The sequence below is a fragment of the Diadema setosum genome, chromosome 4 (genome assembly GCF_964275005.1).
Source record: "Diadema setosum chromosome 4, eeDiaSeto1, whole genome shotgun sequence".
Lineage (NCBI taxonomy): Eukaryota > Metazoa > Echinodermata > Echinoidea > Diadematoida > Diadematidae > Diadema > Diadema setosum.
Genome location: NC_092688.1, coordinates 33,042,524 through 33,064,311, shown reverse-complemented (window position 1 = coordinate 33,064,311; position 21,788 = coordinate 33,042,524). Strand labels below are relative to the sequence as shown.

Here is a 21,788-nt window from a genome sequence, read left to right as displayed (position 1 = left end):
CCTTCTTATTTTTCCTTATAGAGGAGTTGTTGTAACTCAGTGAATAAGACCAGGGACTGTCAATCACAAGGTCCCGGGTTCAAGTCCCCTGGCTGCAGTGGATGTCCCCCTGAGCGAGACACTTTATCCTCATTGCCTATCCCTTCAGAGGGGACTCAGAGCCGTGTCTCGGTCTCGTGGCTGCAGGCTTGTAAGCATGTCATTTCTCTCATAAGCAGTCAATTAAAAAAATAAATCAATTCAAATCAATTCAAATCCTCTTCCAACTTCTCTTCCCCCTTGTTACTCCTCTTCCTGGCTCAAAGTAATACACGACAGGAAAAAAAAAATCAAAATCAAAACTTTAGGTTGAATATCGGAAAAGCACCTGGCAAGTGCATGCAGCCGAAACATCGATAAAAACGTCATCAATTAAGATACGACGAGTCCTTCACTTCCCATCGATCTCGCTAAGATTTGTGCTTAGCGAGATTGATGGGAAGTGATTCTCAGAATTTTTTAGTCAAGATTTACAGACAATGAAAGTAGTGTGACTTGTTACATATTTTGTTTCGGTAGTCAATTTATAAAGTGAGTGCAATTTCCAACCCAAATGATGACTTACATTCAGCTCTCGTAAAGAAACAAAAGAAAAAACAAGAACATTGAGAAGTCGAATTATAACAAATCTCACAATTGACAATCATGATCAATGTTACGTAATGATGACGACTGTACCTGCACACTTTCAAAACGATTCCGTGCATAACTGCAAACAGAGATGCCAATGACACCATTTGGAAGATGGAAACAAGTTCAAAAAGACATTTCTCACGTGATGGAAACACAAGTATTACATTGTAACATGAAAATTATGAACTGATTCGCCTTCCTATGGGCTTACAACTGGTTTTTTAAAATGGACTTAAGTCCGAAGAAAAAAAAAATCCCTAAGAATTTTCTTTTAGATTTATCAACCTGTGTTACTCTGCAGGAACTTAATGAATAATCTTTTTTTTTCCATTGATCTCTTTAGGAAAATCTAACAAAAAGTAAAAGAAAGCCATCCACTTTCATCCCTATCAGAGGTGTTAGACACTGATTATCTATATTCGGTAAACATTATTAAGTTTCTTTCTTTTCCTTTTTCTAGTTTTGAGCGCTGTAAAAAGAAAAGTACATGTACTCCGTAGTTTGAGTTTCTGAGTATACGGTCCAACAAAAACGAACCTTTCATCATCTATGGTTAATGCTGTTCTACATTTTTGAATGAGTGTAAATTTTTGCGTTATTTTGGGTATCATTTTATTGAATGGTATATAAAGTGAATTATCATTCTTCTCATCATCTCATAGAAAAAGCGTAATTTTCAAATAATTTTTTATAACCACGTCATGTATTCCGTATAGACTCCGAATCGTCAGCGTTGGCCCATTTTCTTATGTTTACATGTTTACAGCTTTGGCAGTCAGTTGGCATGGTAACTCTGGGTATAATATGACAAAAACAAACAAACAAATAAACAAACAAGCAAACATGCAAAAGTTAATCACATAGGAGGTGTCTGATTTTCAATTTTTAGATACGACACAATCGACGTACGTGTGATCAGCAAGAACAACATTATGACATTTAAAGTATATTCTCATCATTTCGTAACTCGAAGTACAGTCAAAAGTAACAAATCACGTGACTCATTTTATCTTCGATCGAAAACTAAAGTTTAACCAAGAAGAGAGCACGTGCATGTCAAAACGAAATAAACGTCATGAACGTAGGCTACATTGCAGGCAGTGACTCGATTCAACAGTGCACACTGTCTCGCGATGAATTCAAATGACAGCAACGGCTGGTTTGTCATTTCGTGCGTTCTTGGAGTCGGCGAGTTCTTCGAAGACACTTCGGACTTCGGGGTCCTGCAGCTCGGACACGATGTCCACTTCGTCGTTCAGCATTGCGGTGGGGTCGGCGAACTCGTGCTCCCTCTCGGCGAAGGCGTCATTCTCTTCGTTCTTCGTAGTGACGTTATCGCTCGCTGACGAGGAGCTGTCATCGCTCTGACGTCGAGCGCGAGTTTTGTTGAAGCCCGTGCCGAGCCATTTGTCCATCCACAACAGGACTTTATCGGAGCGCGTAGCCGTCTCGTCCGGCGGAGTGATATTAACATCACTCTGCGAAGAGTCCGAGCCCTTATCACTGGAACTGATCCCGGTCAGTTGGTCTAGTCTAGCCATAGCTTCGGTCAAGCTCGACTCGGTAGTCTTTTCGGGTGGATTGAAACTATTATGCCCCGGTCCAGCCTTGATTTTATCTCGTAGTCGTTGACTCTTGACACTCCTCTTCCACGACTCGTAGGCGAGTTTGAAAGAGCGCAAGAGGTAGACAACCATCCCGCGAGCGACAGCTGGTGTAGAAGTGACAAAGCTATAGCAATAGAAAGGCATTGTGGATTTGCGACCCTCGGCAATGTTTGGGTCGTTCTTGCTGAAGTTAGTGACGAAGGAGAACACGCGAGTGTAGTTCTTATCCGCAGCTCCATAGCTGACAGAGTAGATGGGGATTAAAGTGTCTCGTAGCTTCTTTGGATCGGACCCCTCCGTCACCCAGATGCCTCGGCTGGAGATGGTTAGTTTGACTCGTTTGAGCTCCTTGCCGCGCGAACGCTCAACGAGGGAAGAGACGATTTCCGAAGTACACTCCTTGCCCATCTTTCGCTCGGTCAGGCTTTTGCCGAGAAACAGAAGGTTGAATTCCGGCGGCTCCTCGTTCAGGTTTATGCTGGCACTTTTCCTCCGGTCTCTGGCAAAGAGGGACGCCATCGTCAAATTCTCGACGTCGACTTTAGTCGACCTCGCTGTGTCGATATCAGACGAAGTGACTGAATGGTTGACTAGAATCCCGCGTTGTCAGACATGCATAGTAGGTAACCTATCGGATAGAAAATAGAAAAAAAAAAAGAATTGATATAGTAACCTTTTTATAAAGCAAGAGCGCTTGATTCGAGAACAGTGTCTCGAATCTTGTCTTTGCCAAGAAATGTAGTTGATATGCAAAAAAAAACAAACAACAACATACAAAATAAAAAGGAAAGAAAAGGATTCGACATGGGGTACTTCAAGGACATGACAGTAGTCGAGCAAATATTTTGATTCATACGACGCAAATACCCAATGAAATAAGGCACTTTCGAATGGTCGTTTCTAGATCAAATGAAATACCACTGACAAACAGTTGGACGGAGTGTAAAATACCAACGGTCAACTGGTAGTTTGCTTTGTTTCTTTGGAGCTGAGATTGATTTGTTTGTTTCTTCTTTTTTTTTTTTCGTCATGACAGAAGTTCATACACCTGTGGACGTGGATTGATTGATTGATGTCAGGAAAATGGGCACACACACGCACACACACACTCTCTCTCTCTCTCTCTAAAAAAAGAAAAAAACAATCGTGCCTGCAGCTTTTACCTCCCGTTAAAAAAGAAAAAAAAAATCCGCTAGAAGTGACTTTCAAGCAATGCCAAGGGTGCCTATTTTCTGCAAACTAGGTTTGTATAAAGGCTACTGGATTATTTTTTTTATTGCGAATGTTAGGTAAAATTCACTGTAAAATAGAACAGAATTTGTATACACAGTGACTATAAGATTTTTACAGGAATATGGACCGATATAATATGCCGTATGGCATTAACAGCTTTTCGAGGTAATTCCCATTATAAAGACATATAGCTTTGTATGTGTCATTCATGATGTCGTTACATCGAATCCCATTCAATTCTAAGCGTCAGAAAATTAAACAGAAATTATTATTCTGCCAGACATTTCGTGACTAATACCAGCTGTCCTTGCGCTGAACTAATATCATACATCCTACATGGAATCTCACTCGACTCGAAGGCATGAAAAGGAAACATTTCGTGATAAGCCTGAAACCTCAAATTGATTAATTAAAAAGCTGAACTTGCAGTTTACAAATCACAGGTGGTCATGGATGGTTCATGATGTTTCCGTGACGGGTATTAGTCCATATAGCAGCGTGTCACTATAGCTGACTTACAAGTGTTTCTAAATTCAACGTTGATTCCTTGCACGTAATTAGGCCCTATGGGAAGTAGACGTACTAAATCTGAATTCAATTGCTCGTTAATTGTACTTCACCTCTATAATATACTTCATAAATGGATTCTACTAGATTATCCCTTTGAGATGTACTTCCGCATCTGTACGAGTTTGCTTACATTAGATATCTTCATCTAGCTGGCTGATATTTGTATTGTGGATATGGAAACCATTATCTCCCCCTTCTTTTAGTCTGAGACCGCGTCCTTTGTGAGTGAGATTAATTTTCATGTGCATGCACCTGTATTCATACGTCGTCATTTATGATTTATGTCCCCATGACAAATAAACGGGCTTTGCGCATAATGCAGCGTGACTTAATAAGACGTCATCAATATGTATAGTGACTGAGCAGAGTGTAGTTCGAGTGGGTCAGGAAAGCTCTTGTTCTGTTTTCTCGGTTTGCTATTGTCATGAACAGACAATAGCGACAGTATCAATGCAAAAGTGCGAACGTGTTTCTTGTTACTTGTCCACTGGCACAACATTAATAGATCTGTAAAAAAAAAAAAAAAAAAAAAATGTCGCGGCATCCTTGTGAGAACTGAGGGGGAACTGTTTGCATTACAGAGTTTAGCTTGTGGTGATATAACCCAGTCTTACAAACAGAAGCTATAAGAGAAACGCAATTAGCTTTTCTAACCGTGCATGCAAGGCAGAATGGCTAGAATTTGAGGTACATGTATTTTGCTGCGAAGTGCTAAAACAGTCATCTCTTCACACATGATCAGATGATTGATTGTAGTATGATACTGAATTGTCAGATAGACATGTCATTTTTGAAATGAGCTTTAATCGGTATGAGCACGTCTGTTGGATCGAGGATAATTATCAATACTCCCACATATACAGGGAGACCCTCAGAGTGAAAAAAAAAAAAACTTGTGTGTATCAAGGTGAATGTCAATTATTGAATTCACTGTTGTGTGTATTTGAATGATGAGGGTTGCCAGAGCTAGTTTGGGAGAATACAGAATTCATGAACAGGAAGCTATTGCACCTGCCGTTCTGAGGGTTACATTATCATCAGTAAGCGCCAGAAAGAAGAGTGCATCAAGTGAGGGAATATAATATACATTGCATGGTTAGAAAGAGAAAGAGAGACGGAAAATACCATCTATCGCTATCTTTCTTATAAGTATATCCGCCTCTCGCTTTTCTTTCTCTCTGCATGAAATATTTGACATGTATGATTAAAAACATAGTAATTATATATATATATATATATATATATATATATATATATATATATATATATATATATATATTGAAACAAGGAAAGGAAAACTGACCAGAAACAATTATAATAATAAATAGCGAAAACTTTGAGCAAAGAAAATGGGTTTTCATCGGGATTCGAACCCGAGACCTCCGGATTACTAAGACCGGTGCTCTACCGACTGAGCTATTGAAAGCCCTAGATCGGTGTTCGTCCCAAACCCTTTGCTCAAAGTTTTCGCTATTTATTATTACAATTGTTTCTGGTCAGTTTTCCTTTCCTTGTTTCAAAATATATTACAAAAAGCTGCATCGCTTCGGCGATCCCTCACATTTATTCCAAAGTCGATTTACATCCTTTGGGTTCATGTCAGGTTAATGTGTGTGTGTGGCACACATACACACACTATAGCTTCTGACCACACGAGCAAAGAGAGTTAAGGGTTTGGGACGAACACCGATCTAGGGCTTTCAATAGCTCAGTCGGTAGAGCACCGGTCTAATAATCCGGAGGTCTCGGGTTCGAATCCCGATGAAAACCCATTTTCTTTGCTCAAAGTTTTCGCTATATATATATATATATATATATATATATATATATATATATATATATATATATATATATAAAATAATGTAAAAGAAAGCCATCCATCTTCATCCCTATCAGAGGTGTTAGACACTGATTATCTATATTCAGGTAAACATTACTGAGTTTCTTTCTTTTCCTTTTTGTAGTTTTGAACGCCTTAAAAAGAGAAGTATACCTATACTCCGTAGTTAGAGTACCTAACAACCTAACTATGACGTAGGACGCCGAAAATTTGAGTCGAGTAAACTCATGCTTTATTCGCCAAAATGCATTAACAGTTTGTTTCTTCATAACTCTGGATCCAGCTCTATAGGGAGGCTGTGTTTATAGAAAATTCGTATTGAGCATTGTCAACAATAAAGCATGGATTGAATGAGATAGCTGAAAACGTTATTAGGAGACATAAATTTGTCTCAAGGTCTAGTGTCTCCTAACTGTAGTAGGTAATTATAACCACCTATCATCGTCTTCCTAGGGTAACATCCAAAAACAAAACATCAGCTGATTTTTAGATATGGATAGAGAGATAAAGAGAGAGGAGGCAGAAAAGATTTGGTGGGGAGAAAAGGGGAGTTTACTGTTTCATCTTCTCACTTAACTTATGCAAACATATGGCCTCCGCAACTGCTTTGTACGCCATTTGCCAAATATACAACATGTGTATTGTCCCTGTATGAAGTATATTGCACTCTACAAAGTGAAGCTTAATATTGTATAAGCAAAACTATGCTATGAAAGGTATATCTACTCGACAATCCTGGCTACAAATTGTCCCCATGATAGAATCCGAGGCCTCCAAGGCAATATAGAAATATCTAGTCAATAAATAAACTCAGCCATCTACTGTGTGCAAACACACAGAATCCTCCATCACGAATAGTTGAGGTCATATCTGCACACATTCTGTCCATAATTAATGTGTGATCTAAATTTAAGCCCCATTACTCGTTTCCATGTCAACAAGGCAGGAAGCAACAAGATCATACCTCTTCCCTCCCCCTTGATATCAGAGACCCATCAGTAATATTTAATTTAGATGATCGCCTGTTAAATATTAATCATCTAGATAATACGCAAAATGTACTTTTTGATATTGACCTCAACCAGGCAGTCAACATGATTAATAAAATGCCACTGCCTCTGATGGCTGTTCCTCCACTCCACTCCATGAACACACACACTAACAAACATGTACATGTACCACTTCATTTCTGTCATCTACCATAATTGCTATTGGGCTTTCAGGGAAGAAATTAAAATGAATAGTTAGGCCGTGGTTGATGGTTAGATAGATGATGCTTATCAACAACAACAACAACAACAAAAATAGATAAATAAAAGATAATCAAAAGGGGTGATAATTTAGCTCTTCAAAATGGTGAAGTTAAGCAAAAGATAGCCACAGGGAACCAGGCATAGATACATCGGTCAAATAAAATGAAGCCTTAAAATAGCTCACGTAGATTATATTGTGCCCACGTACACGAATATTATAATAATATTGCCGCGACCGATGCCAATCATCACTTTCCCCATATATCAAACAGCCATTGTAAAAACGCTGTGTATACCCAGCTGGCCGTGTTGCACTAGTACGTGGTGAAAGGGAAAATATGCCAGGCTTTAGTGAGTGGTGTGAGTGTAGCTGTACGAAGTCAAGGCCAACGTTCACTAGTTTCCAAACACATGAACCACGATCATATCATGATCTTTATGTTTCATAAGGCACAACTTTATGAAGAGAGTATAATCATAAATGATTGCATGCGTAACAATTACTTCCTTAACTTATACGAGTACATTATGCAGTGACACCATGTACACAACGACGGCTTTCATAATGTGGAGGGTATACGCCTGTGACGGACCCGAGTGTTTTGGGAGATTCCCAGGACTATATTGTGTGCGACATACTGAGTATGCTTATGATTTTCTACAAGCGTTGTATGAATGAATGAAATATCGCGGACATTTTACTGTAATTCCCACGGTAAAGTCATCGCATACCCGTTAGAAAATATTTGGTCCAATTGAAGGCACGGGTAAGGGGTGAAAAAAGGTTTGCCTGTTTTGATTGTCAGTACGAAGAGAACGTGCTTGACTTGAATGGATTTCTTTCAGAGGTCAGTCACAGATTACATTCTGTGCCCAAATAACATCTCCATTGGAGCCATCAACATGAAAACCAAGTGCCTTAAAGAGGCTAGAGCGAAGGTCCGTCTTACAATGCATTTTTTTTTTGTACAATGGATATACTAGAAGTACGATTAAAGGACCTTCCCAAATAGCAAAGGAGAATAGAAAACATTCATATAAAATTGAAAGGGATTTGCCCTCCATAAAACAGAGAACATGATCATTAATACCGCGACTTAGTCTTAGTGTTACACCACGTGATTCTTAAGATATCAGTCATAAAGATCTTATAGGATTCTTTACTACAAATACATGAATTTATTTTATATAACGACATGCATCTGCCTAGGGCAAACAAGATTTCTTATGACAATAAACCATCTGATCACAAGGGGAAAAAAGTGTGTCTTTAGAAATTGCCATCTGAGGGCCTTTTGATGTTTGCACAAATGGCGTACCGTGTTTGCGAACCAAATACTTATGCGTCAAATACAGTCTCGTCCTGGTGAACGCGGGACAAGTGTAAACGTTATTTAGTAATTTTCTATCAACGGATTTTCCATGCTATGATTTATGCAAGTCTATGAGGTCTTCATAAAGCATTTTGTTTGTGTGTGTGTGCATGTGTGCTTGTGTTTTTGTTCTTCTTTTAGTTTTTGCTAAGGCCAAGTACAGTTTTGTTGACATCATAATAATATTATAATTCGCCCACAAAACTACGCACACGCATACATTTATACTAATACACAGGTATAGGATGCAGCGACACTGTAAATTTTGTTCTGAGTGAATGACTGCACACAAACTATGGTTACAGCTCGTTATTCCGAAGGTTCGTTATTCCGAAGGCTCTTCAGTCCGAAGATTCCTTATTCCGAAGGTTCGTTTTTCCGAATTTCATTTTCGGATGAACAAATCATCGGAATAACGAACCTTCGGAATAACGCCACAAATGTTCGGATTAACGAACCCTTTTTCATTTTCGGATTAACGAACTTCTAGGTATAGGGAATTTGCGTGTTTCGGATTAACGAACCTTCGGAATGACGAACCTTCGGAATATCGAACCTTCGGAATAACGAACAGCACCCCAAACGGTAAGCCCCTCCCCTAAGGTACAGGCTTGAGTTAACATGTGAACCAAACAGCAAATCTAAAACGAAGGCCCTGTATACTTCAAGGACTATTGGAACAATTTATTTACCAATGCCGATCGACACGTCTGATTGATGTCTTTGTTGTATTTATTTGATTGTACTTCGTTATAAAATGTTAATTCTCAATGCTACATGTTTGGGCTGATATGCTTCCGAGCCAGCATCAGCCATCCATATTGCTTTTGCCAGAATTCTCAATGCTACATGTTTGGGCTGATATGCTTCCGAGCCAGCAACAGCCATCCATATTGCTTTTGCCAGAATTTTCAATGCTACATGTTTGGGCTGATATGCTTCCGAGCCAGCAACAGCCATCCATATTGCTTTTGCCAGAATTCTCAATGCTACATGTTTGGGCTGATATGCTTCCGAGCCAGCAACAGCCATCCATATTGCTTTTGCCAGAATTCTCAATGCTACATGTTTGGGCTGATATGCTTCCGAGCCAGCAACAGCCATCCATATTGCTTTTGCCAGAATTCTCAATGCTACATGTTTGGGCTGATATGCTTCCGAGCCAGCAACAGCCATCCATATTGCTTTTGCCAGAATTCTCAATGCTACATGTTTGGGCTGATATGCTTCCGAGCCAGCAACAGCCATCCATATTGCTTTTGCCAGAATTCTCAATGCTACATGTTTGGGCTGATATGCTTCCGAGCCAGCAACAGCCATCCATATTGCTTTTGCCAGAATTCTCAATGCTACATGTTTGGGCTGATATGCTTCCGAGCCAGCAACAGCCATCCATATTGCTTTTGCCAGCCCATCATGTAGCATTTTTCTTCCTTTATTGTCTTTGTGTAATTTTTATGTGCAATATATTTGTATTGCATTTGTACTGATGCAGTCCTACTGTATTTTTCTTGGTCAAATAAATAATGATGATAATAACAACAATGAAGAAAGATTTTTATGTAATTTTTCTTGATTTCAATAAAAAGTTACTCTTATGTCGATGAAACCTCTCACTGAGAATTCTTATGAAAATATGTCTCCATGTATTAGTATACCACTTAAGTATTGCACACACATTTCTATGAACACTGTATTGTTTTATCATCTAAATCTACGACGTGATGCCATCATCTGAAATTAACGTAAATTCTCCTTCATTTGTTCTTTGGTCCCGTTTGTATCATCTACCTTGAGAGGTCGAAAATATTCACGATTTACTTTTCTGTCATTTTGCTAACGTTATTTCTCTTTTACCTTAACATTTCAATATTTAGTCAAACTTGTGTGTGTGTATGTGTGTGTGTGTGTGCGCGTGCGTGTGTGTGCGCATGTGTTTATTTTTGCACCTCCCCTTTAAACTAAAACCTCCTTACAAGCCTGATAGCTGTTTTTGATACGTCAGCTAAACAGTAATTTTGCAGTAGTACAAAAAGGGATTAAATGACATATACATTCGAGAAGCGGAGTTTGTGACTGCCAATTGCAAGGCAGTAATCGGATCCAACGTATTTTGCATTACTGTCGAAATGACTCTCTGGTTGAGCCGGATCAGTCCTATTGGTTACGTAATGACATTATACAGGCTTAAAACTGAGTGGAAAGTGAATGCACATGGGAGGTTTTGTGTAGTGATATTGTGCCATCAGACACATTTCATCCGTGCCTCACAAAATGATAAATAGTTTAAGGTATGTTATCGGTTTCCTTCCTTTATCATCATAAAAGTTACCATCAAATTATGGTTACGGTTTATCTCGTAATCATTTTCATCATTTCAATTATGGATTGGCGATGAAAATTAACAATTATGTCCAATGTTGTTTGTCTATCGCTCTTGTTAATGTTATCTTTAATGTCAATTTTCCTTTGATGACATCGTTACCAATAGTCTCATCGCTCACAGCTTGATCGCTGTTATACTACCATCATTTACATCTCTATATAGGTCATTCAAAAAGAAGAAGAGTGTTTAAAATTGCTCGGAAGTTTGACGGCGGCTAGATACAGTTCTGTGCTGTCGGTTTGATGAAGTCAAGACAGGATCTTTGACGCAGAGTCCACGTCGGTAAATAATCAAGGGGAGGTCCCAGCAGACGCCACAAAAGCTACGGTGCAGTAATGATATTTCTGATTGGCCATATTCTACAATGTGTGCCCATAGCCCTAAAGATATGATATATTTCATGTTGATAATTCAAAGATGACAATCGAGACGTTTTACACTAAACTTATCAAGTCCTCTATAATTATAAGAGGTACTTTCCCTCATTTTGTTAGACTCTCAAACAAAATTGGTGACTATGGCATAATATGAGGTCACCCTGTGCTGCTCAAAGTAACGTTTAACCTCGAGGCTCCTTGTCGTAGGATAATAGTGGAAGCTTCATGAACATACATCATCGTAAGAGATTGCTTTTTGCTGCCGTCGAATGACCATTTCCCCACTGGTTTGCATTTTAGGCTAACCTCTGTAGATGAGGCACCAATAATTTTTTGATCGGGTACGTGTAATGATCACATTTAAAAACGCCTTTTTTGTACTACTTGTATAGCTTTTATGTGAGGACATTTCTTTGGAAAAGAGATCTCTATGGGGTTTCCATTTGATTGAGGCGCCCCAAATACCAGTGCGGGAAGACTCATGCTGTGATGTACAAGGGGAAAGGCGTAGCCCATTTTGTACTCCAGTCAAGAGGGTGACCCTTCTTGAAATCATGACCTTTTTCTATATTTGCTAATTCCCAATCTCCACCGATGAGTTCACCCATGTAAGCCTTCATAACTAAAGGCCAATATCAGCTACATCCAAGGTCCACTCCTTTACGTGTGAATCGTGCGATGTTCAGCGTGCAGACTCATCAGTTTTAGCGTGACATTTTGATTCATTAGTTTGTTTTAGCTCGATTACGGGCACATCTGTGTATTAAGTGATAAAAAAAGCACTCACATTCATGTGAAGATGGACCTTTGCTCCCCTTTGCTGACTTCAACGAAAATCGATCATAACACAAGATCACGTACAGCCGTGAAAGCAAGGCATTTATCATTATGATTTATCAGCAAGAAATGTACAGACATAAATGTTATTTGTCTCATATTGATGTTTTACTTTACGATTTACACTCGTGATAGCACTCATGTGGGCCGGGAAGCCATTCGCAACCCGGATGTGAAGGGATGACATAAAAACTACACGCATACACCCACACACACACACACACTGATATATATATATATATATATATATATATATATATATATATATATATATATATAATTATATATATATATATATATATACAAATGTACGTGTGTGTATATAATTGTATATACACACACATACTAGGTGTTACAGAAAACATTTCCCACTTTTGATCTTTAATGCTTCAAAAACTATATATCAGTTAACACTGACATTGATATGAGCAATAGCTGAATAGTGTACAATCTTGTTGGAAGTAATTTAAACATGATAGCATAAATCAGTTTCATTAAATTCAAGATTCATTTCTGAGTTAGGTTTCAGATTTTGCTCCGTTTTCAACCCTCTGTACAAAATTTTAATTTTGCACAGGGGTCAATATATTGGTGTGTATAACACCCTGACAATGGTCCTGAACAATGGCCAGAATCGAGATATTCTATTACATATTCATGAGAAATTGCACTATCATAGCTAGTCTTTATTTATCCTGAAATGTAGTGTATGCAAGCACATGAAACATGTGCTTATTCTTTAACGTGCATGCATTTTTACCCTTTACCGTGGATTCAGACTAGCAGTGCCCAGGGCAATTCATCATGAATTATTAATAAAGCATTCATGTGCCTTGGAGCAAGAGTCCAGAAGCCTAGTCAGCAGAGTTCTGAAAAGGTGGTATTCGTGGTATTCATGTCTATTGATCAGGGTCATTGTAAGCACACACTCACATACACATCATTGGTTCTTGTGCAAAGTTCAATTTTGTACAGAGGGTTCAAATTTGACCAAAATTGGGAACGTAACTTTAAAATCAATCATGGATTTAACGAAAATGATTCGTGCTCTCATATTCAAACCCCATCCAGCTAAATTGTACACTATTCAGCTATTACTCATATCAATGACAGTGTTATCTGATATATAGTTTTTCAACTATTAAGGATCAAAAGTGGGAAATGTTTTTTGTAACACCTAGTATTGTGCGTGTATATTGTATATATATATATGTAACGCTCAGATTAAGCAGAAAACAATTTATATTTTGATCGAGAAAATAGATCGTGACTGCAATGAAAGATTTTTTTGGGGGGTAGGCCCTACTGCAGGTTGTACACCGAGGTTGTGCAATCCAACTTGCAAATGTGCATATTATATAAATACACACGATAAGTTTTACAGCTCCTCAAGATTTATGAAATTCTCTTCCAGCATAAGCATATCTTCATATCATCAATTTGCTTGAAGTCTTATTCCACGTATAACGTTAAAAAGATATTCACACACGCAAGATAAAAGAGAAATGAGAAAAACTATAAAATCTTCTGGATAAGTAACCTGGCATATAATTCCCTAGATCAACGTACCTCAAATAACGGGACATACATTAAAAAACACGCATCGTTGTTTATTTATACACAAACACGAACACACGCACACACACATACAAACACCTATATTTTCATTCAAAGAAAGAAGAAAAACTCTCAGGTGATCACATTGTATCTCTTCCTTAAAAAATGAAATTAAGAAAAAATCAGTTCGTTACCCAAGCAATGGGTGGTGGCATATCATAAAATACCCCTTCCCTTCTGTTATGTTGACATCATAATCTTCCTCATCACCAACTGCAACTAAATTGGTTTCCCTTTAATAGCACTACTAGTATACGCGGAAATCGACACACTCAAAAGCAATGCTTTTATTCCTCGGCCACCACTCCATATTATTCTTTTCTTATGATATTTTTTTCCCCGTCGGAACAAGTGTGGGAGGCACGCAATGTAGCGTGTCAATGTGTGAAATTCACTGTCTATTAAAGTACATGTATGAAGTGTTTGCCGATTACGTATATTGTAGAAGTGCCAGTCTACACTGATTGGGTACACAGGACAGGTTCCAGTTGATGATTTATACAACCTCCCTACGACTTGAAATGGTCTTAATCATCACGAATGTTGGTCGCTTGATTAAATTGTCATTGCAAATTTCCCACCTATAATACTATCGAGAAAACAGATTAGCTTAATCATTCCAGGTAACCCATGTTTGAATTATTTTCAGCTCTGTCGAGGTACAGAGTTAGAACTCCGTATGTATGATAGCCTATAGTAAAGCGTCTTTGTAGTAATACATGCAATGGCAGGAAAAGTTTTAGAAGGGTATAACACAAAAACAAATGCACAAATGTTTGTCTTAATAAGTAAGTGTTGCTTAATTTTCGGTCATTTACCCCCCCCCCCCCCATGCACCTTAGTAATTTCTGTAAATTGACTCCTAAGTCTATACACTTTGTTGACAAACCTCGTTTGATTTTGAGAGAGTTTATATCAATGACATACTCTTTTGCAAGATGCCAGCCATTAAAGTGTGTATGTCTGTCTGCATTTCATTCAAAAACTATATCATAATCATAAGAGATACGTGTTTGTATGCCAATGAGAGTGCTATTGCCATTTCAATCTCTTTTGATTGCCATTTTAGCGAGCGTACAATTTGTTGTCGATAAAATATTGACAAAGACATGAAAAGTGACATTTAGGCATAATGCCCATTGGGTTTGTTATTTGTTTTTGACATTCTCATACAGTCTACACTGAGCTACAAGATTGTGTAGAGCTATAGAGAGATTCTATTAACGAAATTTAATACAGCTTTGGTCAGACAGGAATTATACAGAAATAATTACATTACAGTATATGATTATACATTTGTTATAATTACAATTGTATATCATACAGAATTGACAAGATATCGGTGTCTCTTACTATTAGGGTAAACTTCTTGCGGCTATCAAGGCATAAGTGGAAGTTAAGGTAAGGCTACAATTGTAAGTTCACAAACTGCACCAATCATTCGTCAAGTTTTTTTCATCAAGTGCGAATTCATTTTCACTATTCTCGAATGTGACAAATCGTTCTCGATGTTATTGTAGTCCCTACGCCAAATTGTTATCCGTACTGCTAATTCATCGCGTCAAAAAAGGCATCATCTACGAGGTTGATTAAACAGAATGTCAGAGCCAGAAATTGGCGCCTCGCGTTTACAAGTCAGCACAGTTAATAAGCGACATGGCGGTATAATGTACTTGATATGAATTAGAAATAATATCCTGCAATGCAAGACATAGTGTGTACTCACGTTTCATTATACTAAGAGGCCCCACAGCTTGAAAACGCAGTCGCATTTTCCCCGTACACGCGATAATGAGTAAATTTCAGTGTATGTACGGTAATACACTCCAATGAACCCCATTGAGTGCGGGTGTGTGACAACACAATAAGGTCCCAACAATATCGGCGTGTTCATGGAACAGAAAGCCAAGGCACAAGAGCGGTCAAAGGTACATATCACTGCATGCATCGACTGTATAGAGTCTTTTCCAATCGATCAAGGTCGCGCTTTGCTGGTTTCTCCTGAGCTGAAGATTTCGAAGCGGCCACACACGCCTGCTACTACATCGATCGGCTGGATCAGGTGGCGTTCTGATCAGGCCACGCCCATTTCATATTGCACAGGGCCTATATTCTGCGACTATAGCATGATCAATCAAATTAGTAACGGCCCTACTGCGACTTCCAAAGCACTCTTTCTCACAAATGTCAACACAATTGAATACGTCGTCTATATAGCAGTCATTGTAACAATGGAGCTCGTGGCACTAATGCCTCATACGTACAAACAGCCATCAAAGTTCAGCGGGTCGCCACGATTCGCTGAGCCGTGGTATGCGACAATAATATTCATAGAAGTGCAAATGGGTTGTGAATGCCTAGAGCTGCGGTATCTCAGTTTGTCAGTGGGGGGAAGTAGGTATACCAAGTAGTCTTGAGGGTTCTCTTTTCCCTAAAAAAATAACAACAACAACAACAACAACAACAACAACAACAACAACAACAACAACAACAACAACAACAGTAGGCCTAACAACAATAAATCAGAGCCTCCCAAACGAAGAAATTGCCGTACAAGCGTGGGATTTTCCTTCTCTCCTTCGCAATATTACCATCATCTGCTCTGTTATGTATTTTCTTTCTCTTTTAGTCTTGGAAACATTTTATATCCCTTTGCCATGCTTTCTTTTTCCGAGAATACATAGCTGGAAAAAAAAAAATGTGCATGCTCTGGGCCCCATTTCATAAAAGATGTTAGGATGGCAACTCTTGCTGGAATGGCAACTTCCCATAGCAACAGCCAATCAGGAAGCTGGATTCTTGTCGTTACCATGACAATTGCCATTCCAGCAAGAGTTGCTATCATATCAAGTTTTTATGAAATGGGACCCTGGTCTCCACTAGCTGCGGAAACGTTTCCATGATGTCTCCACAACGTCTCCTAGATACCTTGCTGGGTTTCCGGGAAGTCGCGAGAACAAGGCGTGAATCGAATAAATATTCGATTTTTGGAGACTTCTCTAGTCTTGTGCTGGTCTCCGACACGTCTTCGAGACGTCTCCGTGACGTCTCCATCAGTTACGGCCACGCCGTCTAGAGACTATTCTTATCCGCGACGTCTCCGAGAGGTCTCCGCAACCTTGCTTGACCCGTGGCGACCTATCGACGACGGTGTGGAAGAGTCGCGGAAACTTTTCGGCAACTGAGAAAACGTCTCGGAGATGTCCTCGCGACTTCCGGGCGAATATTTTGTCGGGAGACGCCTTGGATGTGACCGTGGAGTCGCCTGCATGTTGAGATCTTTTTTTTTTCCTCTTTTTTTTTCCAGTCTCACAAGCCACCTATCAGTCGCGTTTGGTCGCGACGGTGTTTCCTGCAATTAGATAGACCCTTGGATTATCTGTTTTAAGATATTTGAACTTAATCTTATCTTCATGCTTTCATCTACGAATGCGCCTTGAACATATTTCATTAGTGGTATACTGTAAAACGAGGAATGTTTTCTCGTGCATTTTAATTTCGCGAATTTCGCGCGCGCCAACATTCGCGAAATTAAAATGCACGCGAAAGTTCTTGCCTACACAATATGCACTGGATGCCAGACGCAATTCGCGAACATTTCATGTTGCGAGAAAGGCCGTGGGCTCCAATTCGCGAAAGCTTTCATGCCGCGAATATATCGTGTTTTACAGTAATTATTATCATTATCATTAAAATCACACTGTGTCCGTTATGGATATTATAAGAACTAGTTTGTTGCTGTCTTAAAAGGATCCTAAGACATGGATAAGCATGCAGAACTTCAGTCTCTCAGTTCTATACGAGTTCAGCATGCGTCTAGCGGAATGAGATGATATTCTCATTACTTCCTGCTAATTCTGAACCAAAATTTTCAAACCTAACAAGTCTATACGATTACAGACAGCCATCCTTGCAACATGCAAAGCAGTGCTCTCCTCTGAATATGCCCTTTGCCCTAGCATGAGATTGACGTGAAAAAAAATGACTTAACGTCAAAAAGCATGAATATATTTCCATGCGGATCAACCAAACAAAAAGCTATTTTCTCTAAGTGTTCCTGTCGAATACATTTCTGTCTTAAAGAAGGAGTTTGCAATATCAGCTATTGATCCATCGGGCAGGCCTCGGGGAAACTTTGTTGTTGTTATATAGGCATACAAATTTCGTGATGAAGCCTTGCAGAAATTTCGAATCTGCTCACTGGTAAAGACAACATGCCCGCCGTCTCAAGTTATGCTTGGAAAAACTTTTATTGTTCCCAACTCCTGAACACTGTATCTCATCGCTTTTTTTCTCGCTCTCTCTTCTCTTTTTCCTCTACTCTTCCTATTCGGGTACCCTATTCTCGGGCTTTGTTTTGTTTTGTTTTGTTTTGTTTTATTTTGTTTTGTTTTGTTTTGTTTTGTCCTTCTTTCGTCTTTATACATTCCACCTTGTGTTGTCCTTTTTGGTCAAATGACATTTAAAATACTTTAAAGATTTATATTATTTGTTCTAAGTGTGTATAGTTGTTCGGTTCCTTTCTTTAGTTAAATTCAAAAAAAAATTGTTACAAGACATACTATGTTCAGAGGCCGTTTTGCTTATTGATAACGGTCTCCTCCACCTGTACACTTAAAGATCTGAAATGATATCTATGTATAATTTCACATGATTATATATTTATAATGCGATATTTTGTTTATATTTTCATGACTTGTGAATAATTTATGTTCGATATTGTCATACTTATCTTCTGTTATGTACAAGTGGAGAAATAAAGCTTACTGAAACTGAAACTGAAACTGAACTGAAACATTTAACACAAAGTGCAGGTGAAGTATAAGAAGAGTTTGTTCGCAAAAACCGATAAGTCCATTTTTGAAGATTTTGAAGTACGGTCTTTGTCATAAAGTACAAAATAGTACCTTTTAAATGATATATTGGACACTACATATAAAGGTACATTTTTGAAGTTATGGTCAAAAGAAGCAAAATTTTTCTTATTATTCTCTTTATTTTTCTCGACCTTTAATCGCATATATCTCCATTTGGCAAATACTACTTATGGACTTATCGGTTTTTGCAAACAAACTTTTAGCTCCATGATATAACCATGATGATTTTGGCGCGGGACCACACAGAGGGGCTTTTGGGTTCAAAATATTGAGGTCTTATACAGTATACTCATCTTCTTTTTCCAACGCTATAGATTCTTGTCAAAATTCTACTTGCTCGACTCAACCATAACTAGGGGACACACGACTTGGCCTGTCATGGTGGCAACGAGGATGTGTCAATATAAAAGAGATTAAAGAAACTAATTTCGGAGGGAGAACAGGTTAGATTGGTGATATTCTGAGCAGATCTATTCACAGTTTCTAAAAAGTGATTTAAAAAAAGTCGTTTGTAATGGCTCGAATTGTACTAGATTATAATTGTTGTTGTTTTTTTCCTGTGGAGATAATGTGGATATATTTTGGAGATTCAGATAAGGCAATTCGAATAGTCGATTACGAGAGTTTCAAAATAATTTGTTACGTTGCATGCAAACCAATATTCATTCCTTTGTATGTTTATTTTAGACTAGTCCACTTTCTGGACTGTATTCGTATGCAGTGTACCCGCGTACGTACGGACTTACGTTGATGGTGTCTGTATGTACACTGTATTACACAAGATCACCCCTCCTGAGTACATTTCGGGAGTACCAATTGGTGGACTGTCGCAATCAGCGGTTGGGCGCATTGTGTGGGTGCATGCATGATTGTGTATGCGTGTGTTAGTGTGGGGAATGCGGACGATTAAAATCGTCCAGTATCTGGACTAATTTCAGACATTTAATATTCCTCCTGCTGTATGTGGGATAGAGGATTAAGGAAACATAATAAATCTACTTATGCATTCTTTGCATGTGACCATGAGCGAACCAAGAAATATATAAGTGATTATATCTGTAGATTTCACGAAAGCGTCGATGGCAAGACAACATGTTCGGTCAGAAAAAGTCTTATAAAGGAACAATCAAGTTTGTAATCAATAATTTCTTTTTCAATTTCTGTATCAATTTATTTTCGTATTTCTCAATAAAAACAAAATAAAATGACATATGATATATCCAGCTTGGATGAACATTACTGACACATACATGGTAGTCAATTATAGCAAAGTTTAAATGGAAGTAGAAATACCAGAGAAATACAGTGGAACATACTTAAAAACAAGCTTGGTAAGCTTATGTAACAGGTCCCATGAAATAGAAATCTGGTGTGAAGAACAGGATATTAAAGGAAGGGCGGATACAAGTTAGAACAAAACTAAGAAAAAGGACAATAATGCTCGTGGATACGATAAAATAAACTAAAACTACAACAGGACAAATTTAAACTGCATGCTCCAGACAAATTAGAGGTTGTTTATGACAGCAACATTGAGACTGCATGATAGTGCTATGGAGACTTTTTGACAAAACTACACATTATGTAATCACATGGACTCCTCGGATACCAGTGGATAAGCAGTTGATACCTGTGATACTAGTAATATTGATACCAGTGATAAATGACAGGGTTGTAGAAGGCAGATTTGAAGAGAGGAATTTAACCTGTCATTATTATCTTGATAAAAAGTATGATGGCTATTCATTTACTTTGAATAAATGGGGGGAAATGGCATGTTGATACCAAATCAATCGTATGTGTTGTAGTAGAAGGGCAGAAATTATCTGTTGGAGGACCTTTTTTTTTTCTGTATTGTCTTTCCTATATGTTCTTTTATCCCCCCATGAGACTCTATGCAATGTGCATGTGTTGTACAGGAGAAAATAAGCCGACTCATATAATTACCAATTCACCTGTCTCGTATGATATGATTGCTAAATGAAAGAAAGATATTATTCAGAGGGGTGAAGGTTCAGGTGCGAGTTTCTTCACTTTGTCTCCCTCTACAAATTTGTTCCATGTTCATCGTGTCACTGCCGGCAACCAGGGGCAGCTTGGTGGTAGTGTCGCTGCCCGGAAAGCAGTAGATGACAGGTTCAAGTCCCACTGGTTCATTTTTTCCGACATGTTTGTTAATTGACATATCAGCAGTTGCGATCTTAACAAATTTAATTTGTAGAGGGAGACAAAGGGAAGAAACTCGCACCTGATATAATTGTTATTATCACTTTCTAGCTCTCTTTTTCGCGGGGGTGGGGTGGTGATTGTGGAGTAGGAAGGGTTGGTGAAAGAAAGGTAAGAGAGGAGAGAGTGGATGTGAAGTAAGAAACAGCTTATCAGGGGACGGGGAAATAGAGGGAAGAAGAATTTCTTTAAAAAACTTCAATTTGTTCATGATTCTGATGTAAGCTTATAAAAATTTTAATGTTTTCGGTTTGACACTATTTGATTGCTCTACTTTTGAGACAGTTTTGTGCAAAAGTTGTTCAAGATGTTTGACGACTGACACTATGTGTTATGTTTCTGCATTATGTATTTGAAATCGTGGTCTGTTGTTGTTTTTCATCGATAATTGAGAAATAACAGATATAATTACTGACAACACATACGAAATCGCCTGCAACGAAGCTGCCGATTTAGCTTATGGTATCTTTGAATAGGCAAAAACCTTCCTTTGTATCTCAAAACAAACTGATCGAGACATTGGGGAAATTAATATAATTAAGTGATACCAAATCACAACCTGAGCATAACTTTGTCTGTGAAGGTATGAATTCAAGCAAATATAGAAGTGCACTTCCTCATTCAATTTGTGAGCAAAAGGAAACAGCAATTTATCAATCATGTAGAGTAGAGACGCTCTGCACTCTTCACTAATTTTTGTGTTTAAGGATACCATAGTTTGCACGCATCCATAACCACGCTTACTTCAGAGTCGCGTAAACAATCATCGCCTTGACAACATATCGTGGATTACTCGGTAAGACTGTTTAACATGTTTTATTTTGTAGAATATTGACAATAACGCTAAATGTTCGGCCATAGAATGTATTTTGGGTATGTATTATTGTTTATTATCTGCCAATAGTTCGTAAAGGCAACTC

At 38.4% G+C, this 21,788-nt stretch overlaps 1 protein-coding gene and 1 non-coding gene across 2 annotated transcripts; one reads left to right on the top strand and one right to left on the bottom strand.

Annotated features, from left to right (window-relative positions):
• Positions 1-1,811: 1,811 nt before the first annotated feature.
• LOC140227151 (low density lipoprotein receptor adapter protein 1-like) lies at positions 1,812-15,685 on the bottom strand. Its single transcript, XM_072307583.1, has 2 exons — positions 15,492-15,685; positions 1,812-2,907 (listed from the first exon to the last, which is right to left on the bottom strand). The coding sequence occupies exon 2, from the start codon at positions 2,796-2,798 to the stop codon at positions 1,812-1,814; it is 987 nt and encodes a 328-aa protein (XP_072163684.1). The 5' UTR covers positions 2,799-2,907; positions 15,492-15,685.
• Positions 5,779-5,852, top strand: Trnai-aau (transfer RNA isoleucine (anticodon AAU)). The gene has a single exon. It is a non-coding gene; the product is annotated as a tRNA-Ile (tRNA).
• Positions 15,686-21,788: the final 6,103 nt, after the last annotated feature.

Coding starts and splice junctions, on each gene's coding strand:
- LOC140227151 (XM_072307583.1), bottom strand. CDS start 2,798: ATGGCGTCCCTCTTTGCCAGAGACCGGAGGAAAAGTGCCAGCATAAAC.